The following is a 25,917-nucleotide window of genomic DNA, read 5'->3' on the forward strand; positions in this document are numbered from 1 at the left end:
CTGGGTGTCACTCCAAGTTGCCATGCCCATAGTCATGCATAACCTTAAGCCTCAATAATAATAATAATAATTTAAACAAATGAGATACAAAAAATTCACTCCTGTACATGAACAGGGAAATCAACTACAGAGACCAAAACAATTTTTTTTGTACCAGGCTGTAAACATGTTTATGTCTGCTGCAAAGCTGTGCATTTTGATATGGAGGTCTATGGGGACTATTGGAGCCAGCCTCAAGTGACCATTAGAGGAACTGCCGTTTTTGGCATTTCTGCATTGGCTTCATTTTTCAGCCCCCTGAAGGTTGCTGCTTGTGACAGTCAGTATATATAAAATCAACCAAAAACAGAGTATAAATATGTACATATATAGATATGCAACCATAAATTCACGTCAAAGTTCTCACTGCTGTGATACAAGAAAGAAAAAAATGCATTTAAAAGAAATTCTGACACATAAAGTAGCATCAGAGTGATGTTGGTTTCATTTGTATTTTCTCCATGAGCTGTGGATGGCAGCATGTTTTCAGTATGATGTGTTTGATTCAGCAGATGGGGGTCAGGGTTGCTTGTTTTCTGCATGGGACTCCACAGGCTTCGAACACTGAATGTAAGGACTCCTGTCATATGAAGGCCCTCGAGACAGGCCTGTAATTAAGCAGCCTCTCCTAAATTTATGGGCGTAGCGATGATCAAGTCTGGATAGAATAATTACCAATAAGGGAATTCAACCTCATTTTCACTCTGAAAACTGTCAACCCATATGTTTTAAATGAAGCACTTTGCTAATTTAATGGCTTAATCAATGCATTTTGCATATGTAATTTATATGTAATTTATATGATATACACATGGAATTTGTTTTTTGTCTAATTCTATTGAGGTCATTTTTATATATGATTTGAGTTTATATTATTTGCATGTTACTTGTATTTAATCTGTATTTATTTGTATTTCTTGAATAGGCTATGATTGTAAAATTATGTAATTCCAATATTTATTGCTAAACTGTAAGTATAAATATTTGTTACCCATGTCTTCTATATCATACCTGTGCTCATACTTATACCCCAGCGCCAGTCCGAGTCCCCACAATGCCTTTTTATCATCACTTTAAGGGTAATAAATCTCATGTGACTTAAATTAACCAGTGCTGACTTGAACTAATGCATCAAATATAAAAAGCCGTCCTAGCTCTGATGCAGTCACAGAAGATGGACTTTTTATCAGATGTACTGGTACTTTTATTCCACGATCACTGCAGTCAATCCTTTGAGATGAAATGCCATCATTTCTGGTTCTCTTTTGCCAGAACACCCTGTAAGTGGTTGACCACTTAGACCTGAACAGAGGATCTTCTTCTCTTTTTCTCTCCATGCCCGATCTCTTCTAAGTAATTCCCTGTCAAGAAATCAGGGATTGTGACTGAGTAAGAATGGACAAGAGAGAGGCCCAGAAGTGATTAAAAGTTTTAAGGAGGATTCAGTTCATTGCTGGTGCTGTGCTGAGTAGTTGTACTGCTATCTTGTGGTGATAAGTGGAACTGAGCGACTACCCTGCTCTGAGGACACACAGTCATTGCAGCCACATCCCAAATTACAGCATCTGACACTGTGCTTGGATCAGGGCCGGCCCTGTACATCTGGGGGCCCTAAGCAGGATAAAACTGGGGGCCCCGCCTCACAGTGTATATATGTGCCGTCAAATATTTATAAAAACCAGCTGCTGTATGCAACCCTTGAGTATTTTATTGTACCTCCATCAACATGATGGTGAGCAGATTATTATTGAATTGAACAGAGTCACTGAAACACTTAAAGCTGTCTAATTGCTCTTGTCATTTTTTTCTTCTACTTTGTTTTTGTCTGAATCTTAATGTTCATATTGTGAAATGGCAATAACTGTGTTTGTCCACTAGGCGGCTCCAAACCTGCAGTATTAAATCACTACTTTTGATGTAGCAGAAAGATTAAGGATTCTACAAAAGATTAAAGTTTGAACAGATTTATTTTAAAAAATAAAAACCTGTGCAGGACCCTTGCAAACCAAATCGTCAGTAATTGGTCAGACAGATTAGCTGGCCACAGTGCTGGATCACTCGGAGGTGGAGGAGCAGAGTTCCCGGGGTTGGAAGAAATGGAGGAAGAGGATGTTGGTTGGTCACGGTCACCAGCATCTTCAGTAGCAACCACTGGAGCTGTGGAGAAGAATAGTACAGTAGAATTTTTAGCCACTTGTGTACACACAATTTCATTTTCCAACAAAGATAAACATATTGTGGCAACAAACAAGAAACTGACCAACTGTATGACTGGAACCAGCCACAGGGGAGGAGGATGTGGCAACATGAGGAGGGTCAATGATGGTGGGCCTGATATGAAATAAGAACGTTAACATTTGCTGTTATTAGTTGTTTTCTTAATTTTGAAGTCTGTTCGTTTAAACCATTTTTTTATCATAACTAATTCATACATAAGGTCAAGTTGTTGTAAATGAAGAGATTTATGATTGACCATACCTACCAGAAACATTTTCTCCAGAGCCAGGTGTTGTGGCAGAGTCATCAGTGCCTCCATCATCTCTTGATGCTCCACAACCACCACCACCAAAGTACTTAAGAATTGCTCCACCTGAGACACTAAAAAATATTTTACAAATATTGTTAACAGAAAATAGTGCTATATATAAATTAATGTAGGTCCAGGGGGACAGATTGTACTACTATTTACATATAAATTACACTCTTTACTGCTGAGTGTTTTTTACACTTAGATACAGTTGATCTTCTGACCCTGTCCTGCACAGTATGGAGCAGGTGATCACTGACCCTTGATAGATAGATAGATCGATAGATAGATAGATAGATAGATAGATAGATAGATAGATAGATAGATAGATAGATAGATAGATAGATAGATAGATAGATAGATAGATATACTTTATTTATCCCAAGCTGGGAAATACTGCCTAGACTGATCCAAAGATATCTAATCAGCCATTAATAAATGGGTGATTCTTTTATCCCCTCACAGGCAAACAGCTGTTACACGTTGCCAGGTCAGAGACGGTTAGACAAATGATTGAGCAAAGAGTTGGGGGCCCCCTAGTGGCTGCGGGGCCCTAAGCAGCTGCTTAGTTCGCTTATAGGGAGGGGCCGGCTCTGTTAATAGGCCTAATAACTTAAATAACGAGCTTGAAATGTACCCATCCCATTTTCCTCATTATTGTTCTTTCTCTGTACCGTGGGGGATCACCATCCTGACTAAGAAGAAATCTGAGGCTGCTGTTCTGAGAATGAGCTGTCCACCCTTTTTCTGAATAAATCAATAAACATCCATTTATGGAAAGCTGTGATGAAGGCAGTTTTTCTGTAATTATATTCAACAATATAGCATATTTGACCAACTTTGAATTGATTTTTCTAACTTTAATACACTAAAGGTGAGGTTATATACCTCACCTCTAGAAAGTGGCCCAGCCCCTCCTATATTTTTCTGTATGTGGCCCTCGGTGAATAAAGTTTGGACACCCCTGTCTTAGACCTTTCTTTGTGTAAGTTAGCACTCACAAGAAGTACAAAATATATGTAACTGTCGTCAGCTGATATTCTTGCAGGAAACAGAAAACAAATTTCAGCCTTTAAAAAAAAAACATGTTCAAGTGATATGATTCAAATTCCCCCAAGCAATAAAAGTAAAAACATTAAAAAGATACCCATCTGCCCTTGATCATTTCGGACATTTGGATTTGGGTGTGAACAAAGGAAATAGAAACAGGAAGTTGATATCATGAGGTCCATGTGTTATCTGTTATTCAAATATCCAGGATTCTTTTCCTTCTGCTGCTTCTGATGCTGTTACACAAGGAGTGGTGATGTCTGCCCCATGAGAGCATCGCAGGCCACAAACATCAAGAAACATACAAAAAGGTTACAATTTCAGCATGAGCAATGGATTATTTTCTCTCCGTGTTTTATTTAGGTCAAACAATCTGAGTGTGCTTGTGTGGTTTGATGGGAGTTAAAGCAAAGTTTAGTCATCTGTGGCCTGTTCAGCCAGATAACTTACTTCAGTCTGAGGCACAAGCTTCACGCATCCACTGCTGACTTGGCATACTTATAAGGATATTATTATCACATGCTTATCTTCCACTGATATAAAGGATATGGTTTTGATTATAGGCTGAACATGGGTTACAGCCTGTTTTTTGTTTTTGTTTTTTTGTGCATTTGAGCCTGCTTGGCAATTAAACTAAAATAACCTGTTCCCTGTGAATATTTCATGATGCTCAGTCTTACAGCTGCCAGCCACTTAAGTGTTCACCAATGCACTGGACCACTTATTGTCTGCTACTACCACTCAACTAGCAGCAGTACTTGGGCAGGGATGTCTGATGGACATTGTATGTTGCATCAGGAACATTTGCACAGACCACATAGGAATTTAATTCTCAAACATAAAGAATTAGTGAAGAAATACTTTTGGAATTGTGATTGTCTTTATGTTGCCTCTCTAGTAGGTAGGCTGAAGCTGAAGATGTACACACTTGAGCATTGTAAATCAAGCTAATGCATGAGAACGTATGTAACATAACTAACATCTGTAATGGGCTAAGCTCACTTAAGTTATATTTATAAGTGGACAAAGCAGGAGTAACCGACAGCATAGCACCAATTCATACAATCTTTATTAAACTCAGAGGACACTTTTCATGTCAGTTAAATTCCAGAACAACCACTGAAACACTGAAGTAACAGTGGCCAGTTCCTGACACTATAGTGTTCAGTGCATTTTCAAGGTTTTTCTTTTTGATAAATGAAATGATTTCATTCTCCTGGAAGATTACATTCTATCTCAAACAGTGCCAAGTGTCAGATTCAGAAAAGAGTGCCTTGAACTGGTCAATGTTACATTCACTTTCACAAATATATTTAAAATTTGCAGCTTGAAAAAGACTTTACAGAGACTTAACAAAGGGTGACCACTTACATGAGTTCACAACACCACCACTGAGTGGACGAAACAATGTCAACAAGTGCCCACTAGGAATGGAAAGAGCTGGAATACTCTGAATCAAACTGACCTGTGACACCAGGCAGTCAGCACTGGACTTTCAAATATGATGAGAGCTGGAATTGTTCATACTGTTGTATGTATATGTTATGTTTATGTATACCAAGGAAGTAATGTTAACCATTGAGTTTGTGCAGCTGACTGCCCAAAAGCTAGTAAAATGTTACAGTGCGCTCCAGCTTTTCTTCTCCCATGTGAACATATGATGACATATGATGCCGACTGTTGCCACTTAGAGGGGAGTGACATTTAGGTGATACCCTCCAAACAGAGTGGAAACAGAAAAGGATAAAAATATTCATATTCAAAACATGAACAAGGAAAAATGAAAAAGAGTGTGAACAAAGGACAGACAACATTTAAAAACTAAGGCTGGCCCTTGCACTCCTGCTCAGGCTGGACAAGTCAATATCAATCATAACATCAATATCAATTGATCACTTTTAATGGAATTATTGCATTTTTTTTTATTCTTGTCCAAATGGATTTTAAGCCAATCATGGATTTCAATTGTATCGCCCAGCCTGCTGCAGAGTAAGAAAAAAGGCCATGGTCAGTGTCTAGGCCATGTCCTCTTCGCCTTCCTCCTCAAACTCGCCCTCTTCCTCCGCAGTAGCATCCTGGTACTGTTGGTACTCGGACACCAGGTCGTTCATGTTGCTCTCAGCCTCTGTGAACTCCATCTCATCCATTCCCTCGCCCGTGTACCTGAAACAAGTTAAGAATTACTCAACGGAACAAAGGAACAGGCCAGCACAAGGACAGGGACTTCGCCACACTGTCCTGACATCTTTTACTCACCAGTGGAGGAAGGCCTTGCGGCGGAACATGGCGGTGAACTGCTCTGAGATGCGCTTGAACAGCTCCTGGATGGCTGTGCTGTTGCCGATAAAGGTGGCGGCCATCTTGAGGCCGCGGGGAGGAATGTCGCAGACAGCTGTCTTGACATTGTTGGGGATCCACTCCACAAAGTAGCTGCTGTTCTTGTTCTGCACATTCAGCATCTGCTCGTCCACCTCCTTCATGGACATGCGCCCTCTGAAGATGGCGGCGACTGTAAGGTAGCGCCCGTGGCGTGGGTCGCAAGCTGCCATCATGTTCTTGGCGTCGAACATCTGCTGGGTGAGTTCAGGGACCGTCAGTGCCCTGCAAAAAGACAATTCAATTAGGATTTCTTTCAAAAGCATCATAATACATCCTGAAGGTCTGATAAGGCTTCTCAAAAGCAGGCTCCTGCCTCTCTACCTGTACTGCTGGCTGCCACGGCTGGTCAAGGGGGCAAAGCCTGGCATGAAGAAGTGAAGCCTGGGGAAGGGCACCATGTTGACGGCCAGTTTCCTCAAGTCAGCGTTGAGCTGGCCGGGGAAGCGCAGGCAGGTGGTCACCCCGCTCATGGTGGCAGAGACGAGGTGGTTGAGGTCGCCGTAGGTGGGCGTGGTGAGTTTCAGTGTGCGGAAGCAGATGTCGTACAGGGCCTCATTATCAATGCAGTAGGTCTCATCTGTGTTCTCCACCAGCTGGTGGACGGAGAGGGTGGCATTGTACGGCTCCACCACTGTGTCTGACACCTGGAGTGGGAGGTTGAAGGGAAAGACGAGACAAAGGAAGGAAGAGGGAACGGCATTAAAGCTCAGAGACGCAAAAGGAGGAACAAATATTCAACTTCAAAATATTTTTGTGCATTAAATGAACCTTGGGTGAAGGCACCACGCTGAAAGTGTTCATGATGCGGTCAGGGTACTCCTCGCGGATTTTGCTGATGAGCAGCGTGCCCATGCCCGATCCAGTGCCTCCTCCCAGGGAGTGCGTGAGCTGGAAGCCCTGGAGGCAGTCGCAGCTCTCTGCCTCCTTCCTCACCACATCCAGGACAGAGTCCACCAGCTCAGCCCCCTCAGTGTAGTGGCCTTTGGCCCAGTTATTACCCGCTCCGCTCTGGCCTGTGTTACATGCAAATACAGAAATGAAAACCTTCTGGATCTAACCATACTTGAAACATGACTGTACCATACACACGAAGTCAAACCCAATTTACTTGCAGTTCACTGCGCATGGACTGAAAAAGACTGGCTTGGTTACTCTGACAGGACTGTGGAAAAGCCACTTTGCCAACAGCCAGCTTTAAAATAAGAGTGACGCTCTTTATTCTTCAGATGTAAAAACACTAAAAAAGCATACTAAAAATCCATTTCTGAAAAATAAATAAAAAGTTACATGTCATCCAGGTCTAAACAGATTATGCATCCCCCGTCATTATCAAAAATAGAAGAAGTTTCCCATTTGGAAGGAAAAGGTTTACTCTCTAAATATTATAATTTCATAATGTCTACGTCCAAAGACTCAGCAAGGGACAAACTCAATGCCTGGAGAGGCGACAAACAAGAAGATATAGATGAAATAGAATGGAATGAGGCTTGTTTAAAGGCACAAAAGCAAACTACAAATACACGGTTTAGGCTACTTCAGTACAAGTGGCTGATGAGGATGTTTATAACCCCTGCAAAATGACATCATATGTTTGACAATATTCCAGATATATGTACTAAATGTCTAAATGGAAAAAGGACGCTCCCTCCATGAAACAGTGGATAAAGGAACTTTCAGAATGTATTGGTCTAGAGAGACTAACATACATTGTCACAGGAAAACGAAAGGAATTTGTATACCTCTGGGAACCATATAAGAACATTATAGAAGCTGGGAAGTAGACCTCATCTGTAAAATGTGGATCATGATTTATATTTAAATTTATTTATGTATTTTATTTTATTTAATTTTAGGACACTCCATTTCATTGATATTTAATTTGTGCAAGTCTATTGTGTGTGTGTGTGTGTGTGTGTGCTATTTGCTTGATCACAGTGCACCAATTTCATCAACCTGACTAAAACACACACGAATGGTCACATTTTCATTCTCACCAAAGACAAAGTTGTCCGGCCTAAAGACCTGTCCAAAGGGACCAGACCTCACAGAGTCCATTGTGCCTGGCTCCAAGTCCACCAGCACTGCACGGGGGACATACTTGCCACCTGGAGATGAAAACAAAGGTTGAAAATTCATGATACAAACAGCGCTGAAACATTAACTCGAGCTAGGACCTGCTCACCTTTCTCCTTTTTGTTAGCATGCATTTAACACTTTACCTTTTGAATAGGAACAGATGTGACGACCATTTATCATTTTACAGAGAAAACTCTACAAAAAATCCAGGTTGAGTTAGCCTTCAACGGTTTTGACATGAAGCAACCTGTTCAATATTAACTATGAATTACTGTTATCATTACTGTTATTACTATTATTAAAACAGCTGGATGGCATGTCAATACAGCCAGGTTTGCTTAAAGCACAGTTGCAGCAAATAAAGCATGAGACATCATGCAAAAGTGATTCAGGAACTTTTCTAATCTGATCTTGGATCATTAACAACAATTGCTATAAATCCACTACTACGATCATATAATGGCCCTCTGCTGCCTCTCATTAACCGAGGTAATAGTGTCGATTCTATAGGTTGTGAAAATACTGAAGTTTGGGGGGTGTCGATGGCTAGAGGTTTGTTGATTTGTTGTATCTTGGAAACGGGGCGACAGTAACTAGGAAGGAGAGTCAAGCAGGCCGACTCGACTTGTAACGGCTTCCAGCGGGAAAACGGCCCCCTGCTGGATGGCTACAGTACCAGCAAGCCTTCCAAGTGTCATTGAACTACCTTGGCTGCCTTAGAAATGAGATAATCGATCTCTGTAGCTCGGAGCGCTTAGCAAATTGAAGTTAACCTGTTGCCTCGTTGTAATACACGTTGATTCGTTCCAGCTGCAGGTCGCTGTCCCCGTGGTATGTCCCGGACGGGTCGATGCCATGTTCGTCACTTATCACCTCCCAGAACTAGAAACAGACAAACAGACGAACTGTTAAATTAGCTGGCTAACTAGCATGACATACCTTTGCCACTAAAACCCATCGGCGGTGTGGACGCCGAGGCTATCATTAGCTTTGTTGCTAAGTAAGCTAATTTATCTCCCCGCCCAATCCAAATTTAAACATTCACGCTCTTTTTCACCGACATAAGACCTCACTTATCTCAAAAAACCATCCTCACCTTTGCTCCAATTTGGTTTCCACACTGGCCTGCCTGCAGATGTACGATTTCCCTCATTTTTGGTCGAAATTTCAAACTTCTTCACAACACCAGACAAAGTTGATACCGCTCCTGCACTCCAGCAACGGACTAAACTGAGACGGAAGGAGCGATGCCAGCTACAGATGGCCGATGAACGCAATTGGACTAACTAAATGTCAGTCAGAGCACATCACGCATCTCATTGGTCGAGAAAACTTGATTTCCACTTCTGATTGGATAGTTCTACAGTGGCTCTGTTGCCTTGGTAATACAAAATAAATTCAATACACAGCAGCGTTTCTGCAGAGACACGCCTCGGCTTGTGCGCAACATAAAAGTTTCATTGATAGCCGAACAAGGTGATAGATTGAGGAGATCATGTGTGACAACATATACTACAAATTATACTTTTTCATTTCACAAACATAACTTCGCTTTCCCCACCGTCTCGCTATGTTGTGGTCAAAACAAAAACAGGATGTCTCCAGAAACAATGGCATACATATTTCAAGGATGATATCATGATATTTTTCTGTGATTTCGTGTTATGAAGCGACAAGTAGGTTATCTAACTAATCCTACATGTTAGGTCTCCGCGAAAGAAGGGGAAGGAATACATTTTTGTTCTAACATGCTCAACTCCCTTGATGCACAAGGGCGTTTCCTTCAGCTCATTCCGTCGTGGAGCCTGGCCTTCAGATATTAACATCAACGAATGAGATGTTTAACAAATCAAATCAAATTATTTAACACAAAAGTTTTTTCCTTCATAAATTCTCCAGCTGTAACAGACATGGCATTCAGTGTTACACTTTGTACTTGAATATGCCACTCAAGGTTACAAAGCTCCCTTCTGTGGCTTCTGGACCAGCTGTAATATAAATGTAATTTTCATATTGTCTCTTCATCTTTGAATTGTTGTAGGACATATTTTAATCATATTTCCAATAAACGTATGCTGCTCACTAAGTTAAGATCTCCAATAGAGTGGCCTCACATCTGACACAATTGGCCTTAATAATTAAAACGTAACAGAAAGTCTTTTACTCCTGTTGCATTGTGGATGAAATCCCTTTAATTGACCTATCTGAACACCCTTTGTAAAAAAAAGAAATCATGACCATTTCACCTCTTCTAATGTACTGGAATTTGTTCTTCCAGCCAGAAGTCAAATGTTGTCAGACTTGAATGACTGTTTATTGTTCCAGACTGAACCGCAGGAGATGATGGTCTCCCTACACAGAAAAGATAAGTAATTGTCATGAGTGTGGAACACTAAGAAGCCTGGGCTCACTTGGCTTCCTCTTGGCAGCTCAAGTAAAACACTTTTAAAGCACATTTAAAAATTCCAACATGCAGATCACAAGTTCTAAAACAAATATTTCCCCGATGAATAGAAACAGTCATCATGACAAATGAATGTGTTTGTTTGCCTGTCAGTCCTCACCGTCCTTATCAGCACCGAGAGCCCCACGCCTTGCTGCACCCCTGCAGTGCTCTGGCATCACGTTAACCAGCAGACCTCTTTCTCCTCCATTTGAATCAGATTGTGCTCACATCATTCATCAAGCTGCAGGATGGTGCAAACTCCATCGCTAACACATGGCTGCATTATAATGCGTTTACAGTGCTGTTCCACTTTGCAGGAACAGGCAGAGGTCGTGCATTTTGGAGTTTTTTTGTGCTTGAGCTCTCTATTAATGGCTCAGAGAAACAGCAAACATGAACCCAACAGTACGACTCTAAGGCAGACAGGTTAAAATAAAAGTCGATGTCTGCTGGAGCCAAAAAAAAACAGGCAAAACCAGGCAGACAAGCAAACTTATCCAAAAGGGGGTTTGGCAGAGAATTAACAAACCATAGCTCAGGCAGGCAGAACAAAGGCTGGAAAGGGCACATGCAAACTAGACAAGGAGTGAGCGGAAATGGGTAGTAGGACTGCTGCAAGACTAATGAGGGAACTGGGGAACATGTGAGCAGGTGGACGGGGAGGGTCAGGTGACAGGGCTGGCATGTAAGGGTTACTGCAGGGCATTAGGGAGTGGCTGCATCAGGAGAGCTTTTCATTATGAAGTCATTTCTTCCTTCTTCTTCCTGTCATTTTAAGTTCTCTCTTGATTTACCTGTAATCTGCCGGTGTAAAGTTTCCCTCTTATTCTTGATGTAGAACAGGTATGACTTGTCAGAACACCAACAGAAATTCTGTGCAAGAATAGTATATATTTCATTAAAATTTTAAAGACTTCTTCATTATAAATCGTAACTAAATTATGATGACAGAAATTTTGTCCATGCTTTCACAACTGGACCAGTTCACTTTGCAGAATTATAAACTCTGCACTAAACATGAACTCTGTGCATCACCATCACTAGCAAAGAAGGAAAAATAATAGATTTCCTTTTTAAAGTGGATAAGACATCATTTACCGTTACAGTCCAACACTGTTTAGATGTTGTTTTTGTGCTTTTTTATAATAGGATGTTGGACTACAATAGCTATTACAAGTGATACGTTAATCAGAAACAATAATAAATATTGCAGAATGTGTTTGGGTTTCAATACGAGCAAGAAAAGAAAGCTCTAGACCAAGGCAAAAGGTTGGAACAGTGATCACATCTACACCTGTGAAGACAACAATGATAATTTTTTTCTCCCGTTGCTTTATTTGATCTTGTATTATTATTTCTGGACCATCAGAAAAACACACTTTACCAACAAATACATTGTTTTTTTTCTTTTTCTTCCACATTTCCATTTTATCAGAATCAAAGTGTTAAACATTGAAAATGCAAAGTAAAATCAGTCTTCAAGAAAATAAATATAACATAGGCAGGACAAGGACAGTAAATAAGAAAAACAATGAAATAATATAGCCACAAACGGAGATTCCAGGTTCAAGCCCTGTGGGCCAAAAATAAAGCTTTCAGTCTTTACAAAGGTGAGCAGATTCACTTGATTTTGTCTGAATGAGGAATGAGACCAATCACATACTTGTTTAATCAAAAAGGCCTGCGCAAAAGCCTTTGTTGATGGGGGCCATGTTTTTAAACCAATCTTATTCATTCAGTTCACTGACACTGTATACCAAGTTTGGTGTTGACACAGTAAAAATCCATCAAGTAAACTACAGTACATATACTCTTTCACAGAGTTTATGAAATATTTAAAATTATGAAGAAAGATGGAAACTACTGGTAACAGTAGCAATAGTTTTTAATGCATAGAAATAGTTCCATTAAAAAAGTAGAGATATTTTAATAACAACAACAACAACACAACAACAACAACAACAGCAATAATAATAATAATAATAATAATAATAATAATAATAATAATAATAATAATAAATAAGTCATACATTTGCATATGTGCAAGGGGGACAAGAGGTTAAAAAAAGAAAACAAAAGGACATTTAAAAAAAATGTCATTTTATTTTGGTAACCGGTCGTCAACTGACGTCATGTTCCTGCGACTGTTTATGTGCGACAGAGTATCATCATGGCGCTGTTTCCAGCTTTCGCAGAAGTAGAGAGTAACAAAGTTGAAGATTCGTCCAAAGGTTATCACTCTTTCATGTAGCACCCGTTTTAACATGGATTGTTATCCGCCTCAGTACTCTGTTGCCATTGAGTTGAGAGGATACATTTGATGAACAACGAGCTAACTGATATTAGCCGTCCCAACGCCTGCCTGTTGTTGATGCTGAATGACAGACCTTACTGTTAGCTTACTTTCTTAGAAGGTTAGCTTACACTAAGAAGTACCGCTACACGGTTTCTTCAGAAAGCCAAGAAACGGCTGGCTTTTTGTTTGCCTAAGTTACAGTGTATATGTGCAGTATATAACCTGTTCTTTGACTGGAGAGTTCACGACACTGGTGGTTTATTGTTGTGCTTTGCGTTAGCAACGATGCATACCTCGAAAACAGCAAGTTTTCTTTCTTGCGTATCTTTTTGATAATGTCACCAAAATATGAAAGTCAACAGAATAAATGTGTTTTTGCTAATAACTGAGACATTACAGTGTTTTAGATACCACTCTGGTGTATGGTTGTTTGTTGTGTGTGCGCTGTCATGTTCCCGCTGTCATCACTACATTACATTAGTCAGTGACTGTGTTTACATGGATTCTACTGTCCGGTTTTTGAGTCTCGTTTACTTTGATAATATTTGAGACAGGACCTTTACATGGAACATAGAGAAACCTGGTTATTCAGCTTCACAGAGACATGATTCTAACATTATTCCAGGCTCCTGGTCCTCTGTGGCAGTGCAGGTTTGTCTTTGGCTTATCTACATGCAGCAAAACTGTTTTTTCTGCTCAGACTGCATTAAATCAGTTTGCTTTCAGGCTTCCTTGACTTACCCATCTTCTGGATTGCACTTCTCTGTGTAATAAGCGATAAAGACAAGGGAAATGTATCCCCTGCATTATGAGGATATGATGTGTCCACATGGACTTTAAAACCCAATTATACACATGATCCTACACGTCCTACATGTAAACACACTCAGTGAGTGATAATGACCATCATGATCTCTCAATCCTCATGATTAGTGACTAACACTTTTTATGACCACTCTCTCCTTTCAGATTTAGACTGGCTGAAGAATAAAAGTTTCCAGACTGGAGATGCCCTCTCTCTTCACAGGGAGTATTTTGAGAAGACCAGTGAGAGGCTTAAGAAGAAGAAATCAAGGTACAAGTTTAAAAAGAAGGCCACTTTCTTTGCTTGCAGTCACAAAAGCATGGAGTTCGTTGCATTTTTTAAAATTTCCTCTTAAAATATTATATTATGCATTTCCTCTTATATTTTTCTTATGTTTGTGTTCTTGGTGTCTTGTGTCGTATTCTTCTTAGTTGCATCTGTATATCTTCACTGTGAATCACTCTGTTACCCTGTTTAGAATCTCATGAATTTATATTTTTTCTATCACTTTTTATTATTCCAATTACTTAAAAAAAAGTCAAATAAATCTTTGATTTAGCTTGAGGCAGGTGTTTAGTTTGAATATGTTCTCTTGCAACCCTCATTAACGTTGAGCTCACCTTATAATCTACAGTGTAGACAGGGAGCTGAGCTCTGCAGAAGAGGAGAAGGAGGAGCAGAAAGACTGCCATGTACCTCCCAAAAAGAAGAAAAAAAAGAGTGAAAAGAAGAAGAAAAAGAAGAAAAGACACAAAAAGAAGAGTGGGACGTATTCGGACAGCAGCGGGTCTGACTCCGAAACGATTTACCCCAGCGACCTCAAAAGGGAAAAAGAGGCAGATGGGTATAGACACACACTTATACATCACATGTACTTACACCTAATTTGACACACAATAGTGCTGGCTTACTTCTCCTCCTTGGTTATGGTTGGTATGTGTGTTTGTGCATCAATGCAGGCCCCTGGCTGCTCCATTAGCGAGCCGTTTCTCCTGGCTGGATGACCTGCAGTCGCCCACAGAGCAGCTGTTCTGTGTGGACCGTAAAGCAGACCAAGCCAACTGGACGTACAAGTCCCTGTACAGAGGAGACGTAGCCAGGTAACACACTCACACACAAACACACACACACACACAGGGCATTACTGTGACATCTTTCTCCTTGGATTTTGACTGTCTTAGTGACTATCCCTGCTCATGCTACTGTGACTGGTTCTACAGTTTTTGGCACTATTTTGTAGCAGGTTACCATTTTAAATATCGTTTTGAAACTGTCTGTGTGTTCCAGGTATAAGAGGAAAGGCAGCTCGTCCTTGGGTCTGGACCCTCAAAGGCAGGGAGTCAGCTGGGATGAGTCAGAGTCAAATAAGAAACAGAAAGGCAGGGACAAGAAGGAAGCAGCAGACAGATACTTCTCTACAGTCAGTCGCCAGCAGCTCACTACTGAGACCCCTGTTCCTGCATTCCCCAAGATTCCTGAGTGCAGTGATTCCTCCTTCCTCCCACTGGGTAACGATGAGGAGAACAAAGGAGGAGAGACGGGTAAGAGATTTAGCTGTGAAGACACAGGCTTTGCAAGGTCAAAGCAGTCAAGCAAAAAACACAGCTGTTGTTATTTCAGTATGACTTACAAAGCCACACAACAACCATCAGAAAATATCATGTAAGGTATTTCAGTTGCCCTAATTGTAGCAAAAGGAAAAGAATTAAATTTTTAAATTCACATTCTTAGCAGGTAATCAGTAACCAAAGGAAGGCCGACCTGATTTCGGGAATTATAATAATGGCTTTCGGTGACTTATGAAGTTTGAAATGTGTCTTGAATTTCAGGATTTTAGTGCACTTTTTCTGTGTCAAGAAATCTCTGGCTCATACCTTCACGTTTTTATTTTAATCCTCGCCGCTAACTCCAAACCTATAATGTGTCAATCCAGGTGGCAGAGTGCAGACATCCTCAGTAAATCCCCTCGGTGTGTATGACTCCTCCACGGCCCTCTGGCTGCAGGGCAAGGGACAGCCGGAGCAGACGGAGCAGCAGAAGAAGGACATACAGACGGGGCAGAGTGCACTTTTGGCCGGAAGGACCGAAGAGTTTAACAGGCGACTCAGAGAGCAGCCAGCAGACACACAGCTGTGGATAAAATTCATACGATACCAGGTATGAAGACTCTGCTTTTGTCACTGCATTTACTGTCTTTAGAAACAGTTTTGAAATAACAAAATGTACTGTACAGTATGTTTGTGTTTGTATGAACATCTGTGTCAGTGTTCATGTGTGGGGTTTGAACACCTGTGCATTGTAGTAGGATATTAAAGGATGGGGGAAGCCTTATTTTTGATTCTTCTAATCATCAACTAATCCCAGGTAGAGACCAAAACAAAACAACAAAAAAAAAAAGACGTGAAATGTGTAGTATAGCCTTGAAAAAGGCTTTGTACATTCCCAAATCTGGTCACTCTGGTCACTGTAGTTATTAGAAAATGTCACTCAAACCACCAGTGAGATAATATCACCCTCTAATAATCAGGAAAAAATAATAATATATTTGAACTCTTCCTGTTTTTCAACAGTTAAGTAATTCCTTGAGTTATTCCTATGCCGCAGTACTTTTAAACTCATCATCTCCTCTTCCTCTCTAGGATGAGGTGAACGCAGCAGCGTTTGGAGGCAAGGAGGAGCAACAAGGCAGCGGTTCAGCTGAGCGTCGTCAGTCCTCCCAGCGAGCAGTCCTGGAGAAAAAGCTGAGCATTGCAGAGCGCGCAGTGGCCACCAACCCCTGCTGCATCGCTCTGCAGCTAGAGAGGCTCAGGATCTGCCAAGAGCTCTGGGAGCCCTCACTTCTGGCTAAAGAATGGAAGAAACTGGTCAGTGTACAGTCGTTGTGTTTCCATCTAACTTACTCAGTGCTTTTTTATTTGGACTACATGCAGTGCTGCACATTCAATGCAAGTGCAATTTCGGCTGTGGTTTATTTTCTTTGCCATAAAAAGAGTGCAAAATTGGCTTTGCTTTGCTTTTTTGTATTTGGTTCCCTTAGTTTCACACTGCCATATTAGAAGCAAAGGCTCCTCCATATTTTCTTACATTAATCCTGTTCTGTAGCTATGCATTGAGTAAATCTTTGAGCCTGCATAATGGTCATATTCTTATTCTTTTTGTCACTGACGTCATCCTACTGTGGATTGCATTTCAGGTGTTCCTCCACCCAAACAGTGCCCCCTTGTGGAGGGAGTATCTGCTGTTCACCCAGAGCTACTTCAGCAACTTCACTGTGTCCAAGGTCAGCTCTGCCTATGGGAAGTGTCTGAGCACGCTCAGTGCTGTGCGTGACGGCAGCATGGTCTCTCACCCAGCCCTGCCAGGGATTGAGGAGGATATGTTGGGTAAGGGAGATTTTTGTTTAGCCGTCGCACCCTGAAAGGGCTGCTAAGTTCTCAACATGTGGGTCCTGACCCCCATGAGGCGTCGCCAGAGGTTCACGGGCTGTCTTGAGGCCTTCTTGATTTCAAAGGGTGTCAGAAAACCTTTTTAGATATATACAGCAGGCCTACATCTCAGCATTTCTTTCATTTCTGTCAAGGAAACTACATGATTTTTTTAGTTTAGATTATTAAAGGTATAAACTTAAAGGGACAATGACAACCTGAACTCAATATTATGTATTATATACTATATTCACTCTCTGCTAAACAGCCTTGTCCTGCATTAGAAAAGTACATATTTAAAACAACAAAAGAGCTAATAGAGCAATGGCCATCATCAGGGAAAAGAAAACACTGAATTTGTCAAAAAAAAGAATTCCATTAAATATGTATGATTATTAAAAAATAAATAATGCAGACAGAATTGTATAAAAAGTCATCTCTGATGCAATATAATATACAGTAATCCCTCGTTTATCGCGGGGGTTACGTTCCAAAAATAACCCGCGATAAGTGAAATCCGCGAAGTAGATATATCTTCATTTTTACTTATTTTACAATGCAATATTGTACTATAGAATGAAACAAAACGCCAAAACTTGTTTTCACGCCTAAAATGCGTTTAATAAATGCAAATATTAACGTTTCTTTTTAACAAAAACTATGATACAAAACAGGAAATATTGTCACGTATTTCACAGTCCATCCAGCTGCGCCTCTTCGTCCTGACTCCGCTGCGCTGTAGCGTCTTTTTCTACTGAAGGCTGCGCAGGAGTCTTTGCCCGAGAGAAGAACATAGTTATGGGTAGTTGTCAGCACTCTTTCTTTTTCTGAGCAAGAAGATTTTTATAAACGGACATGTCACCTTCAATTATATTTGAGAACTGCAATGAACGACTCATCAAAGGGTCCCATTCGTCATAAAAATATCAACTTTTCACTTCTAAACAGTGAAGCCACTGAGCCAAATAGGATTCAGAGCACAATGCACTGTAAAAAAAAGCGCTGTAAAAAAAAAACACTGTAAAAAAAATCCGCGAAGCAGCGAAGCCGCGATAAGTGAAGCGCGATATAGCGAGGGATTACTGTATTACAATATTATACAGGAAATAATCTCAAAATTCATCCAAATCGTTCTTTTTACACGTACGTCCTGCAGTTATTACATTCACTATTTGGCATAATTGTACAGTTTACCAATTGTTCTGTACTGATATTGTTATGCATTGAATATAATATAAAAACCATAAGATATGTCACTTAGCCAGGGGTCGTCAGTTTAGTCAATGATAGAAAAGGGGTCCCCTATGAAGAAAGGTTAGGAACCACTTGTTTAGTGGACAGCAGTTTCACATTCACTTACCCTGCTCAGTTACTCAGTCAGCTCAGTTTTACCACCTTTTGTCACAATGAAGTCCACTCATATAATTACACATAGACTCTTAATCAACATGTAATATATTATATTCTCGTTTGTTTGAATACCAGACGTTTTTTGTTTGTATGCTCGGTGTTTACTGAAAGTTGTTCTCTTTCTGTCCAGATATCTTCGCCCAGCAGTGTCATTTCCTGCGTCAGTCTGGTCATTCAGAGAAAGCAGTTTCTCTCTTTCAGGCCATGATCGATTTTACTTTCTACAAACCTGACAGTGTACGAGAACTGTCCACCAAGCAGCAGGTAAACACACACACACACACACACGGACCATACAGTTACTAAACATGATCCTAATTTTAGTTTTTTAATTGTAACTCCCAACTTAATGCCAATAAACAATCTTGACCATAAAACCCAATCATAATACTGATTAAAAGGAATCGTTTGACATTTTGGAAACGACACTTGGCCTCCCAGGACCTACGCGGGGTTGTGTGGCAACCAGTGAAGCCTCCAGGAAGTCCCAGTACCCCAGCCAAGAAATAGTCCAGCACATGACCTCACAGAAAAACCACAACTTGTCACTTTTACACTTTTGTATGTATTAAAGATATTGTGTGTGAATTAGTGAGCTCTGAGGTGCTGGTAGGTGAATTTTCTTACCTTGGACTTAACAAATTTTTGACCACTTGCACTGCTTTGGAGCAGTGCAAGTGGTCAAAGATAGCAGATAGCAGTTTGTAGAGATTTGTTTTCACTTAGACTTGTCTTTTATTGTTTTAGTTGATCACTATCAAAAGGAGGAAATTGTGTCTGTCAGTGAATGTATGTTTTCTGTATGTTTGCAGGTTGAGTTTTTTGAGCCGTTCTGGGACAGCGGGGAGGCGAGGGTTGGAGAGCTGGGGGCCAGAGGTTGGAAAGCCTGGATGCTTCAACAAGAGCGAGGAGGGTGGCTACAGCCCAGTGCAGGTAAAACACAAGCACACACAACCACGAACATCCAAAGTGAGGGAGGCTTCATTAAGTATCGATGTGATGGTTAAAATCAAAACAACAACAAGAACATGAGCTTTATGTTACTCTGTGTGTGTTCACAGAGGAAGAAGAGGAGGAGGAGCAGGACGGGGAGGAGGTGAAGGATCGGAGCCAGCCCAGACACACAGTCTGGTTGGATGTAGAGTCGTCTCGCGAGGCAGCTCACTGGCTGCCCTGGAGGCCTGACAAAGCCAAGGGCCAATCAGAGGAGGACTGCGAGGACCCGGACAGACAGGTACCGTCTCTGCTCATGTACGGCATGTTTGATTAAATTAATACACCAAATAGATGTGACCACTTTGTTTGATTGCCTCGTCTCTTTCTATCCAACTCTAGGTGTTGTTTGACGACATCGGTCCCTCGCTAATTTGTCTGTCTTCACCAGAGCTCCAGCTCCGGCTTCTTCTCCGTTTTTTGTCATTCCTGGGGCTGCCTGTAGACTCTGTGGTCTCTGGTGCCCCCTGTCAGCCTGGCCTGCTGCTGGAGAACCTCTCTCTGCTCACTCAGGGTAAAAATGACACGGTCAGATTAATACAAACTAGCTGTTTGTTTTTTACAATATAACCATCAACTGAAGGCAAATCTGACTCCATGTCACATCCTAGGTAATCAGCTCCAGTGTCCTCTGACCTCTCACGACCTAACTGACCCCGGGGTTAACTCTGTCGGCCTCATGACCACTCTCCAGGGACCAAGGAAGTTGGTGGGGCTCGGGAAGCAGGGTGAGACATTTGTCACCAATGTGTTCAGTATGGTCCAACCTGTCCTTCCTGCCCACCACCGAGCCGTCCTGTCACTCAGCTGGATGCAGTACGAGAAACTCAAGGTAGGAGTTTAACGGACTTCTGGAAGAATCAAGCATGTTGATTAACTTTGTTTCACCTCAAAAGAGTGTCTGACCCTTTGCACTAATTTTCTTACTCTACTTGTGTATATGGCAGGTCTTGCGCTGCCTCCATGGCGGCAACAAAAAGCGTCTCCGCTCTCAGGGCAAGAGCAGCAAGCGAGTTGCCAAGCAACTGCTTAAAGAACCCGACAACCGGTCTACGTTGGCGCTGTGGCGGGAGTACGCCCACCTGGAGTGGATGCTGGGCAACCTCGATGAGGCTCGCAAAGTCTTCTCCACGGCCACAGCGATGGGGGGAACCAAAGGGCTGAGGAGCCCCGCCCTCTGTGAGCTGTGTCTGCTGTGGGCCCAGTTGGAGGTGGAGGATGGACCAGGTGTGCAAGGAGGAGCACTAACGGATGTCACTGTGTCCCCAGCTGTGTGTGTATTAACCAGGCTTGCAGAAGGAAGCTCCTCATCCTCCTCTTCATCCTCCCAGCCCCTCTCTCCGGTTTCCATCTTGAAAGCCAGGAGGTCGTATGAACAGGCTCTGACTGTCGGCTTGTCAGCCCTGGACCAAAAACCCCACAACCCTCCGGCCAGCAGAACAGGTTCATTTTCTCATCAGCTTCTCTTTGTTTCACCTCTCAAAGATTTGCTGCATGGGTCCTATAGAAGGAATATATCAGTGGTCTTGCATGTTTTAAACAGTTTACTACAAACCTTGTTCACTCAGTGTCTCAACTTGTTTGAAACATGTTGCTGCATCAAATTCAGAATAAGCAGATATTTACAAAAATCAATGAAGCTGATGAGGTGAAACATTAAATATGTTGTTTAGTTTTGAATGGAGTTTATGTCAAAAGGGATTAGCAAGTTATCACATTGTGTTTTATTTTTGTTTTACACAGCGTCCCAACTTTTTTGGAATCAAGATTGTTTAACTCACTGTGTGAAACTCGCTTGAGTCATTTTTCTGTTAGGTAATATGAGGCCAGGGATTGCTGTGGTGCTAAAAACAGAGTTTTCTGCTAGCTGTGACTGAATACATGTAACTGACAGTAGAAACTGAATTTTAAAATGATAGAAACTTTATTGTGGATTGGTCACATCTTGACAATACCCAATCCACTCAATCAGGTATCTTTGGTGATACCTATCTGGCAGATCAGTTTTTTGTATACCTAATTATTATTCAATTAGTATAATTACATTTTTATAATTTTTAATTACTGTACAAAAGCATCCCCAAACTAATGGTAGTCACTGGCCTCTAGATTACATTTTATCTTGTGCACCACTAAATCTGATGGATTTTTGTACAGCAACAAAACTGTTCTTCAGAGTTCCGCTAAAACATTCAGTTTCTTGGTGATACAGATAGTGGTAGGATTAAAAGCTAATGAAAAACATACCTGAAGCTAGCTATGTGATGGATGAGACATCATTAAGACACAGCAAACTAAAGAACAAACAACTCCCCAAATGTCCTCCCCATTTAAATGCAGGGCCCACATTCATTAGACCTTTTTTACAGAAGATATTTTGACATGTCACAGCAGGAAAGGGCGGGTGTAAATAACAAAGCTAATTAAGGCTGAATTTCATTTGGCTGCTTCGGTTTCCAAGTCCTGTCACACTGTCGTGCCTTATTGGGACACTTGAACAGAATGGAGTTATTGTTAATGTTATTACTACCACCTGCGGTTTGCCTAATTTGATAAGTCCGAATGTATCTTGTAAAAAATTACTTCTTCTTTCATTAATTTGATTTCCCTTCTCATCCCATCATTCCACCAGGTCAAGAGGAGCTGAGGCTGAGAGGCCTCACAGGCTGCTACGCTCTGTTTCAGTACCTCACAATGGGCATCCAAGCAGCTAACACCGTCTACAGCCAGGCTAGAGAGAGGATGGAGGAGCTGCACCGCACATTAATACTTAAAAGTGATGAGGAAGACAGCCTTGCTAACACTGATGCTAGCCAGGCTGCAGCTGTTTCCAGCCATATCAGCAGGCACTATGTTAACAGGCTAGCTTCTGAGTGTGAGGTATTAGCAGTGCAGCAGGCAGCATTGCTTAGATATCACAACAGAATCGCTGTGTTTCCCCTGGCAACACTGAGACAGACACTGACCTCTGCCCTCTCTACCTGGCCCAGCAGCGCCCCTCTCTGGAGCATATATGTACAGGTAAGCTATGACCTCCTAGAAAGATGCCAAAACTTATTTTATTTTTTTAATCATGATGGACTAAAATCAAATCAATCAGTCATTTGGATTGAGCTTCAGTAACAGCTACTTGCCCCTTGTCTTGATGTGTTTTCCCTGCTGCTTGCACTTATTCTGCACCAAGTCAGCATTTGATTGTTTTGGCATGCTGACCGTCATCTGTGTTTAAGGTGGAGAACCGTTACCATAGTGCTGGCCGGGCACGTCGCTTTTTTCACTCTGTAACCAGGGACAACACCAGTGTGTTGTCACGTCTCTTTGCCATTGTTGCTGAACAACAAAGGAAGCAGCTGGTGGACGCTGCTCAGAGGTAAGCCCAGAAAGGGTGATGGGTAGGTGCAGGGTTGTCCTGCACTGCACTGCAACAACTTCAAAAGATACAATCAAGATGCCATGATCATAGTTTTCTCAATTCTTTTTTGTGCAAAAAGCCAAGAAAACTTATTTTCACAAATATTCTCTATCAAAATTCACATGACCTACAAAAACACAAAACCTTAAAACAAAATACTGTATTTGTATGTTTTTTACAGGTCTTGTTGCTATGACGCCTTGTCCATCCTGCCAGAGAACGGCCTCAGCAACCGAATCTGTGGACTGTTTGAAAGTGCCATAGCAACAGAGATGGGTTCTCACTGTCCTTTACTTTGGAGGATGTACATTCACTTCCTGGTGAGACAGCACATAACACACACAAACTCACAGGTTTACTGCCCTTGTGAGGACACTCTGCTGAACTCATGTCCTATAGACCGGTCAGCTGAAGGAAAAATACAAATGAAGGGAAATTCCTAATCCTTTCCAAAAGTTATTCAATCATAGTCACAGCAGCAGCGTAGTTACAGAGTTCACTGAAAGGGTGTTTGTTTTACACAGAATCAACTTGTCAGTAGGCTGATAGATACATGCACAATGGGCAAAAGAAAGAAATGTGCAGGAAGGTTGCAAAAGTTACATGTACACATTAAGGATCTGTCAAACTAAGATAGTAGTGAGGTAATAATGTATTAAACTAAAACTAAAATACATGTCAGTTATATGTGGCTTAGTTTTATTGAGTTGGGCACTATCACAGCACCTGACCAGACATACTTGTATAAATCATCTGTCAGTTATCTACCTAAATTAAAAGAAATGTTGTATCAGAAAGCTTCATAGTATCATTTTAAAAATGAAATCTAACTAAAATGGAAAGAGTCTGTATGTATGCATCTCTGTCCTTCGATTTTTTCTTCGATTTTCCGATGGACTTTCAAACTTTCTTGGTGGGTGTATAGCTGAGGATCCAAGGAAGTGTAGTCTTGAGTGTGAAATAGTTCGGATGAGCCGTTCTTCAGAAACCTGTCTTTCAGAGAATGCTGGGCTGGAGAAACCCTGCAGAGCATTTCCAAACCCCCAGTTTCAGATGAACAAGTTTAAACAATAGTCAGTGACTACATTATACCCAGAGCCATGATGAGGGAGGGTTAGGGTTAACTCTCTCAGGCATCAGATAATTAGAGTTTTAATTTTGAGTTTAAATTTACGAATTTAATTTGTGTTAATGTTTTAATAACCCTGCGTCTGAGATGCAAGCACGTCATCTTTCTGTGAAATTTACAATTTTGAGGATGGCAACTTGTGTTCAATCCTCAGAAATGGAATGGAATTCTAATTCTGTGGTTCAATCAATGCAACATTGGTTCATAATTTTGTAAGAGTAGCATAGCCCCTTAAGGAATAGGGCAGTGTGTAATGAGTGCATAGTTGAGTAAGAGACAGCAAGTGGCAGAAACGTGACGGTTAATGTGAGTGGAGGGAAGGGAGGATAGCAGATTGTCAAATGTCATTCAACAAAGGAGCAGAAAAAAACGCTAACAATTGAATAAGAACTGCTGCATCTAGAACTGCAGGGGCTCTCTGGTTCTGCAGGTCAATGATACTGAGAAAGCTGCAATTCCAGAGGTCAAGCAGTTAGCCCATTGTGAACATGCATGGTGTGCATGGCCACTGCACTAGTTGAAATAAAATCAGGGCTTTTCTAAAATATTTTCAAAGGAATCATATTCAAATTAAAACATACATTTCATCAATGCTGTGAAAAGCCTTCTGTGCCTTTAAGATCCCACGTTGTTCCCTATGTCATTCTGCTCGTTAATCTTTGATCGTACTGCCTTTTTTTGTTTTTAACTTCCAAATATTGACTGAGACGTATGAGAACTAACACGCTTAGTAAGACCAGCCTATATAGACTCACTTCATGTAATTTGCACATTTGGATACACAAATATTGACCATTGTGTATGTGTGTGTATTTTCAGGTGTCAGAAGGGAAGGTGGATAAAGCCACAGGGATCTTCTACAAGGCCTTACAGAATATCCCCTGGGCTAAGGTGTGAGACAAAGACGAAAAAGTTATATTTCATAACAGCAGTTGGCCTGTCTACTTTGTCTGTGTCTTCTCATTTTTAAATTGTACGCACAAGATATTAATCATCTCCCTCTGTCTTTGTGTGTGTGTGATTGTGTATGAATGCAAATGTGCATTTTTGCAAATATGTGTGTATGGCGCATGTGTGAGATCAGGGTTTGTACATGGATGGAGTGCAGTTGTTCCCGGAGCACCTGCAGGAGTTTGTAGATCTTATGACAGAGAAAGAACTGCGACTCAGACTGCCTTTAGAAGAACTGGATATACTGCTGGAGGACTGACATACGCCTCATTCAAGAACTAGAGTTTGCTTTACTGGCAACATGCAAACCCAGATATTGACACACATGAGGAGATGCGTGCAAACTCAGACGCTCACATACATGCACAGCTGCAGTGTTAAACAGTAAAGTTGCAGTTCTGTAAAGGTGGACAAATGTGGTGCCTTACTTTCACAGCAAACCACCAGGACTGTGTTTTAGTATCTGATACTGTCAATAAATATGATTTTCAGTTATGTGTGTGTTCTGTTGGTTTGTTCATGCATATGAGCCTACACTGCCTGCATACTGAGGTTGAAGGCCTGTATATCATATGAAATATGATATTATAAACTCCATGACATTTATATTTGATGTGATTGTAAAGAGCCACGCCATATTAGAGTCTACTGAAAGAAACTGTAAACAAATACTGACATAAAGGAGAAAGAAAAAAGATTACACTGCCTGAGCATTTAATAGAGTCATGATTTTTAAATATTAACTGTGAATGTCCACATGCAAATACAGGTTTGGACACCCCTTGTTAAAGAAAGTCCATGATGGTGATGTTGATGATGTTCTGTGATACTGTGTCCCTGCACCTTGGCCAAAGACAACCTTACCCAGATACCAAGAATAGAAAAAGATCAGACTGCAGTGTCAAGTCTAGAGTCTAAAGTTGTCACTTTCCACGTAGTTTTTTTTTTAAGTCAGTTCTAGCTTTCAGTTATTATTATA

At 41.1% G+C, this 25,917-nt stretch overlaps 2 protein-coding genes across 3 annotated transcripts; one reads left to right on the forward strand and one right to left on the reverse strand.

Moving 5' to 3' along the window:
* Nucleotides 1-4,667: 4,667 nt before the first annotated feature.
* LOC121617981 (tubulin beta-4B chain) lies at nucleotides 4,668-9,302 on the reverse strand. Its single transcript, XM_041953205.1, has 7 exons — nucleotides 9,168-9,302; nucleotides 8,845-8,953; nucleotides 7,990-8,100; nucleotides 6,764-7,008; nucleotides 6,317-6,639; nucleotides 5,873-6,217; nucleotides 4,668-5,779 (listed from the first exon to the last, which is right to left on the reverse strand). Exons 1-7 carry the CDS (start codon nucleotides 9,222-9,224, stop codon nucleotides 5,632-5,634), a joined length of 1,338 nt encoding a protein of 445 aa, XP_041809139.1. The 5' UTR covers nucleotides 9,225-9,302; the 3' UTR covers nucleotides 4,668-5,631.
* Nucleotides 9,303-12,675: 3,373 nt separating this feature from the next.
* nrde2 (NRDE-2, necessary for RNA interference, domain containing) lies at nucleotides 12,676-25,433 on the forward strand. Of its 2 annotated transcripts, XM_041953841.1 has the most exons (19): nucleotides 12,676-12,748; nucleotides 13,783-13,888; nucleotides 14,253-14,462; nucleotides 14,578-14,718; nucleotides 14,906-15,159; nucleotides 15,552-15,775; nucleotides 16,258-16,482; nucleotides 16,812-17,001; nucleotides 18,584-18,717; nucleotides 19,266-19,386; nucleotides 19,515-19,687; nucleotides 19,789-19,960; nucleotides 20,058-20,278; nucleotides 20,394-20,889; nucleotides 22,079-22,467; nucleotides 22,677-22,816; nucleotides 23,040-23,178; nucleotides 24,807-24,878; nucleotides 25,072-25,433. In XM_041953841.1, exons 1-19 carry the CDS (start codon nucleotides 12,688-12,690, stop codon nucleotides 25,195-25,197), a joined length of 3,594 nt encoding a protein of 1,197 aa, XP_041809775.1. In that variant the 5' UTR covers nucleotides 12,676-12,687; the 3' UTR covers nucleotides 25,198-25,433. The 2 variants fall into 2 exon arrangements, with proteins under 2 accessions (XP_041809775.1, XP_041809776.1); XM_041953842.1 differs by lacking the exons at nucleotides 24,807-24,878; nucleotides 25,072-25,433 and having other exon boundaries at nucleotides 22,736-22,816.
* Nucleotides 25,434-25,917: the final 484 nt, after the last annotated feature.

Source organism: Chelmon rostratus, chromosome 15 (assembly GCF_017976325.1).
Source record: "Chelmon rostratus isolate fCheRos1 chromosome 15, fCheRos1.pri, whole genome shotgun sequence".
Taxonomy (NCBI): Eukaryota; Metazoa; Chordata; class Actinopteri; order Chaetodontiformes; family Chaetodontidae; genus Chelmon; species Chelmon rostratus.

Coding starts and splice junctions, on each gene's coding strand:
- LOC121617981 (XM_041953205.1), bottom strand. CDS start 9,224: ATGAGGGAAATCGTACATCTGCAGGCAGGCCAGTGTGGAAACCAAATT. Junction 7,009..7,989: donor GCCGGACAACTTTGTCTTTG/GTGAGAATGAAA, acceptor CATGTAACACAG/GCCAGAGCGGAGCGGGTAAT. Junction 5,780..5,872: donor CGCAAGGCCTTCCTCCACTG/GTGAGTAAAAGA, acceptor AACTTGTTTCAG/GTACACGGGCGAGGGAATGG.
- nrde2 (XM_041953841.1), top strand. CDS start 12,688: ATGGCGCTGTTTCCAGCTTTCGCAGAAGTAGAGAGTAACAAAGTTGAA. Junction 15,160..15,551: donor GAACAAAGGAGGAGAGACGG/GTAAGAGATTTA, acceptor GTGTCAATCCAG/GTGGCAGAGTGCAGACATCC. Junction 19,387..19,514: donor GTGGCTACAGCCCAGTGCAG/GTAAAACACAAG, acceptor GTGTGTTCACAG/AGGAAGAAGAGGAGGAGGAG.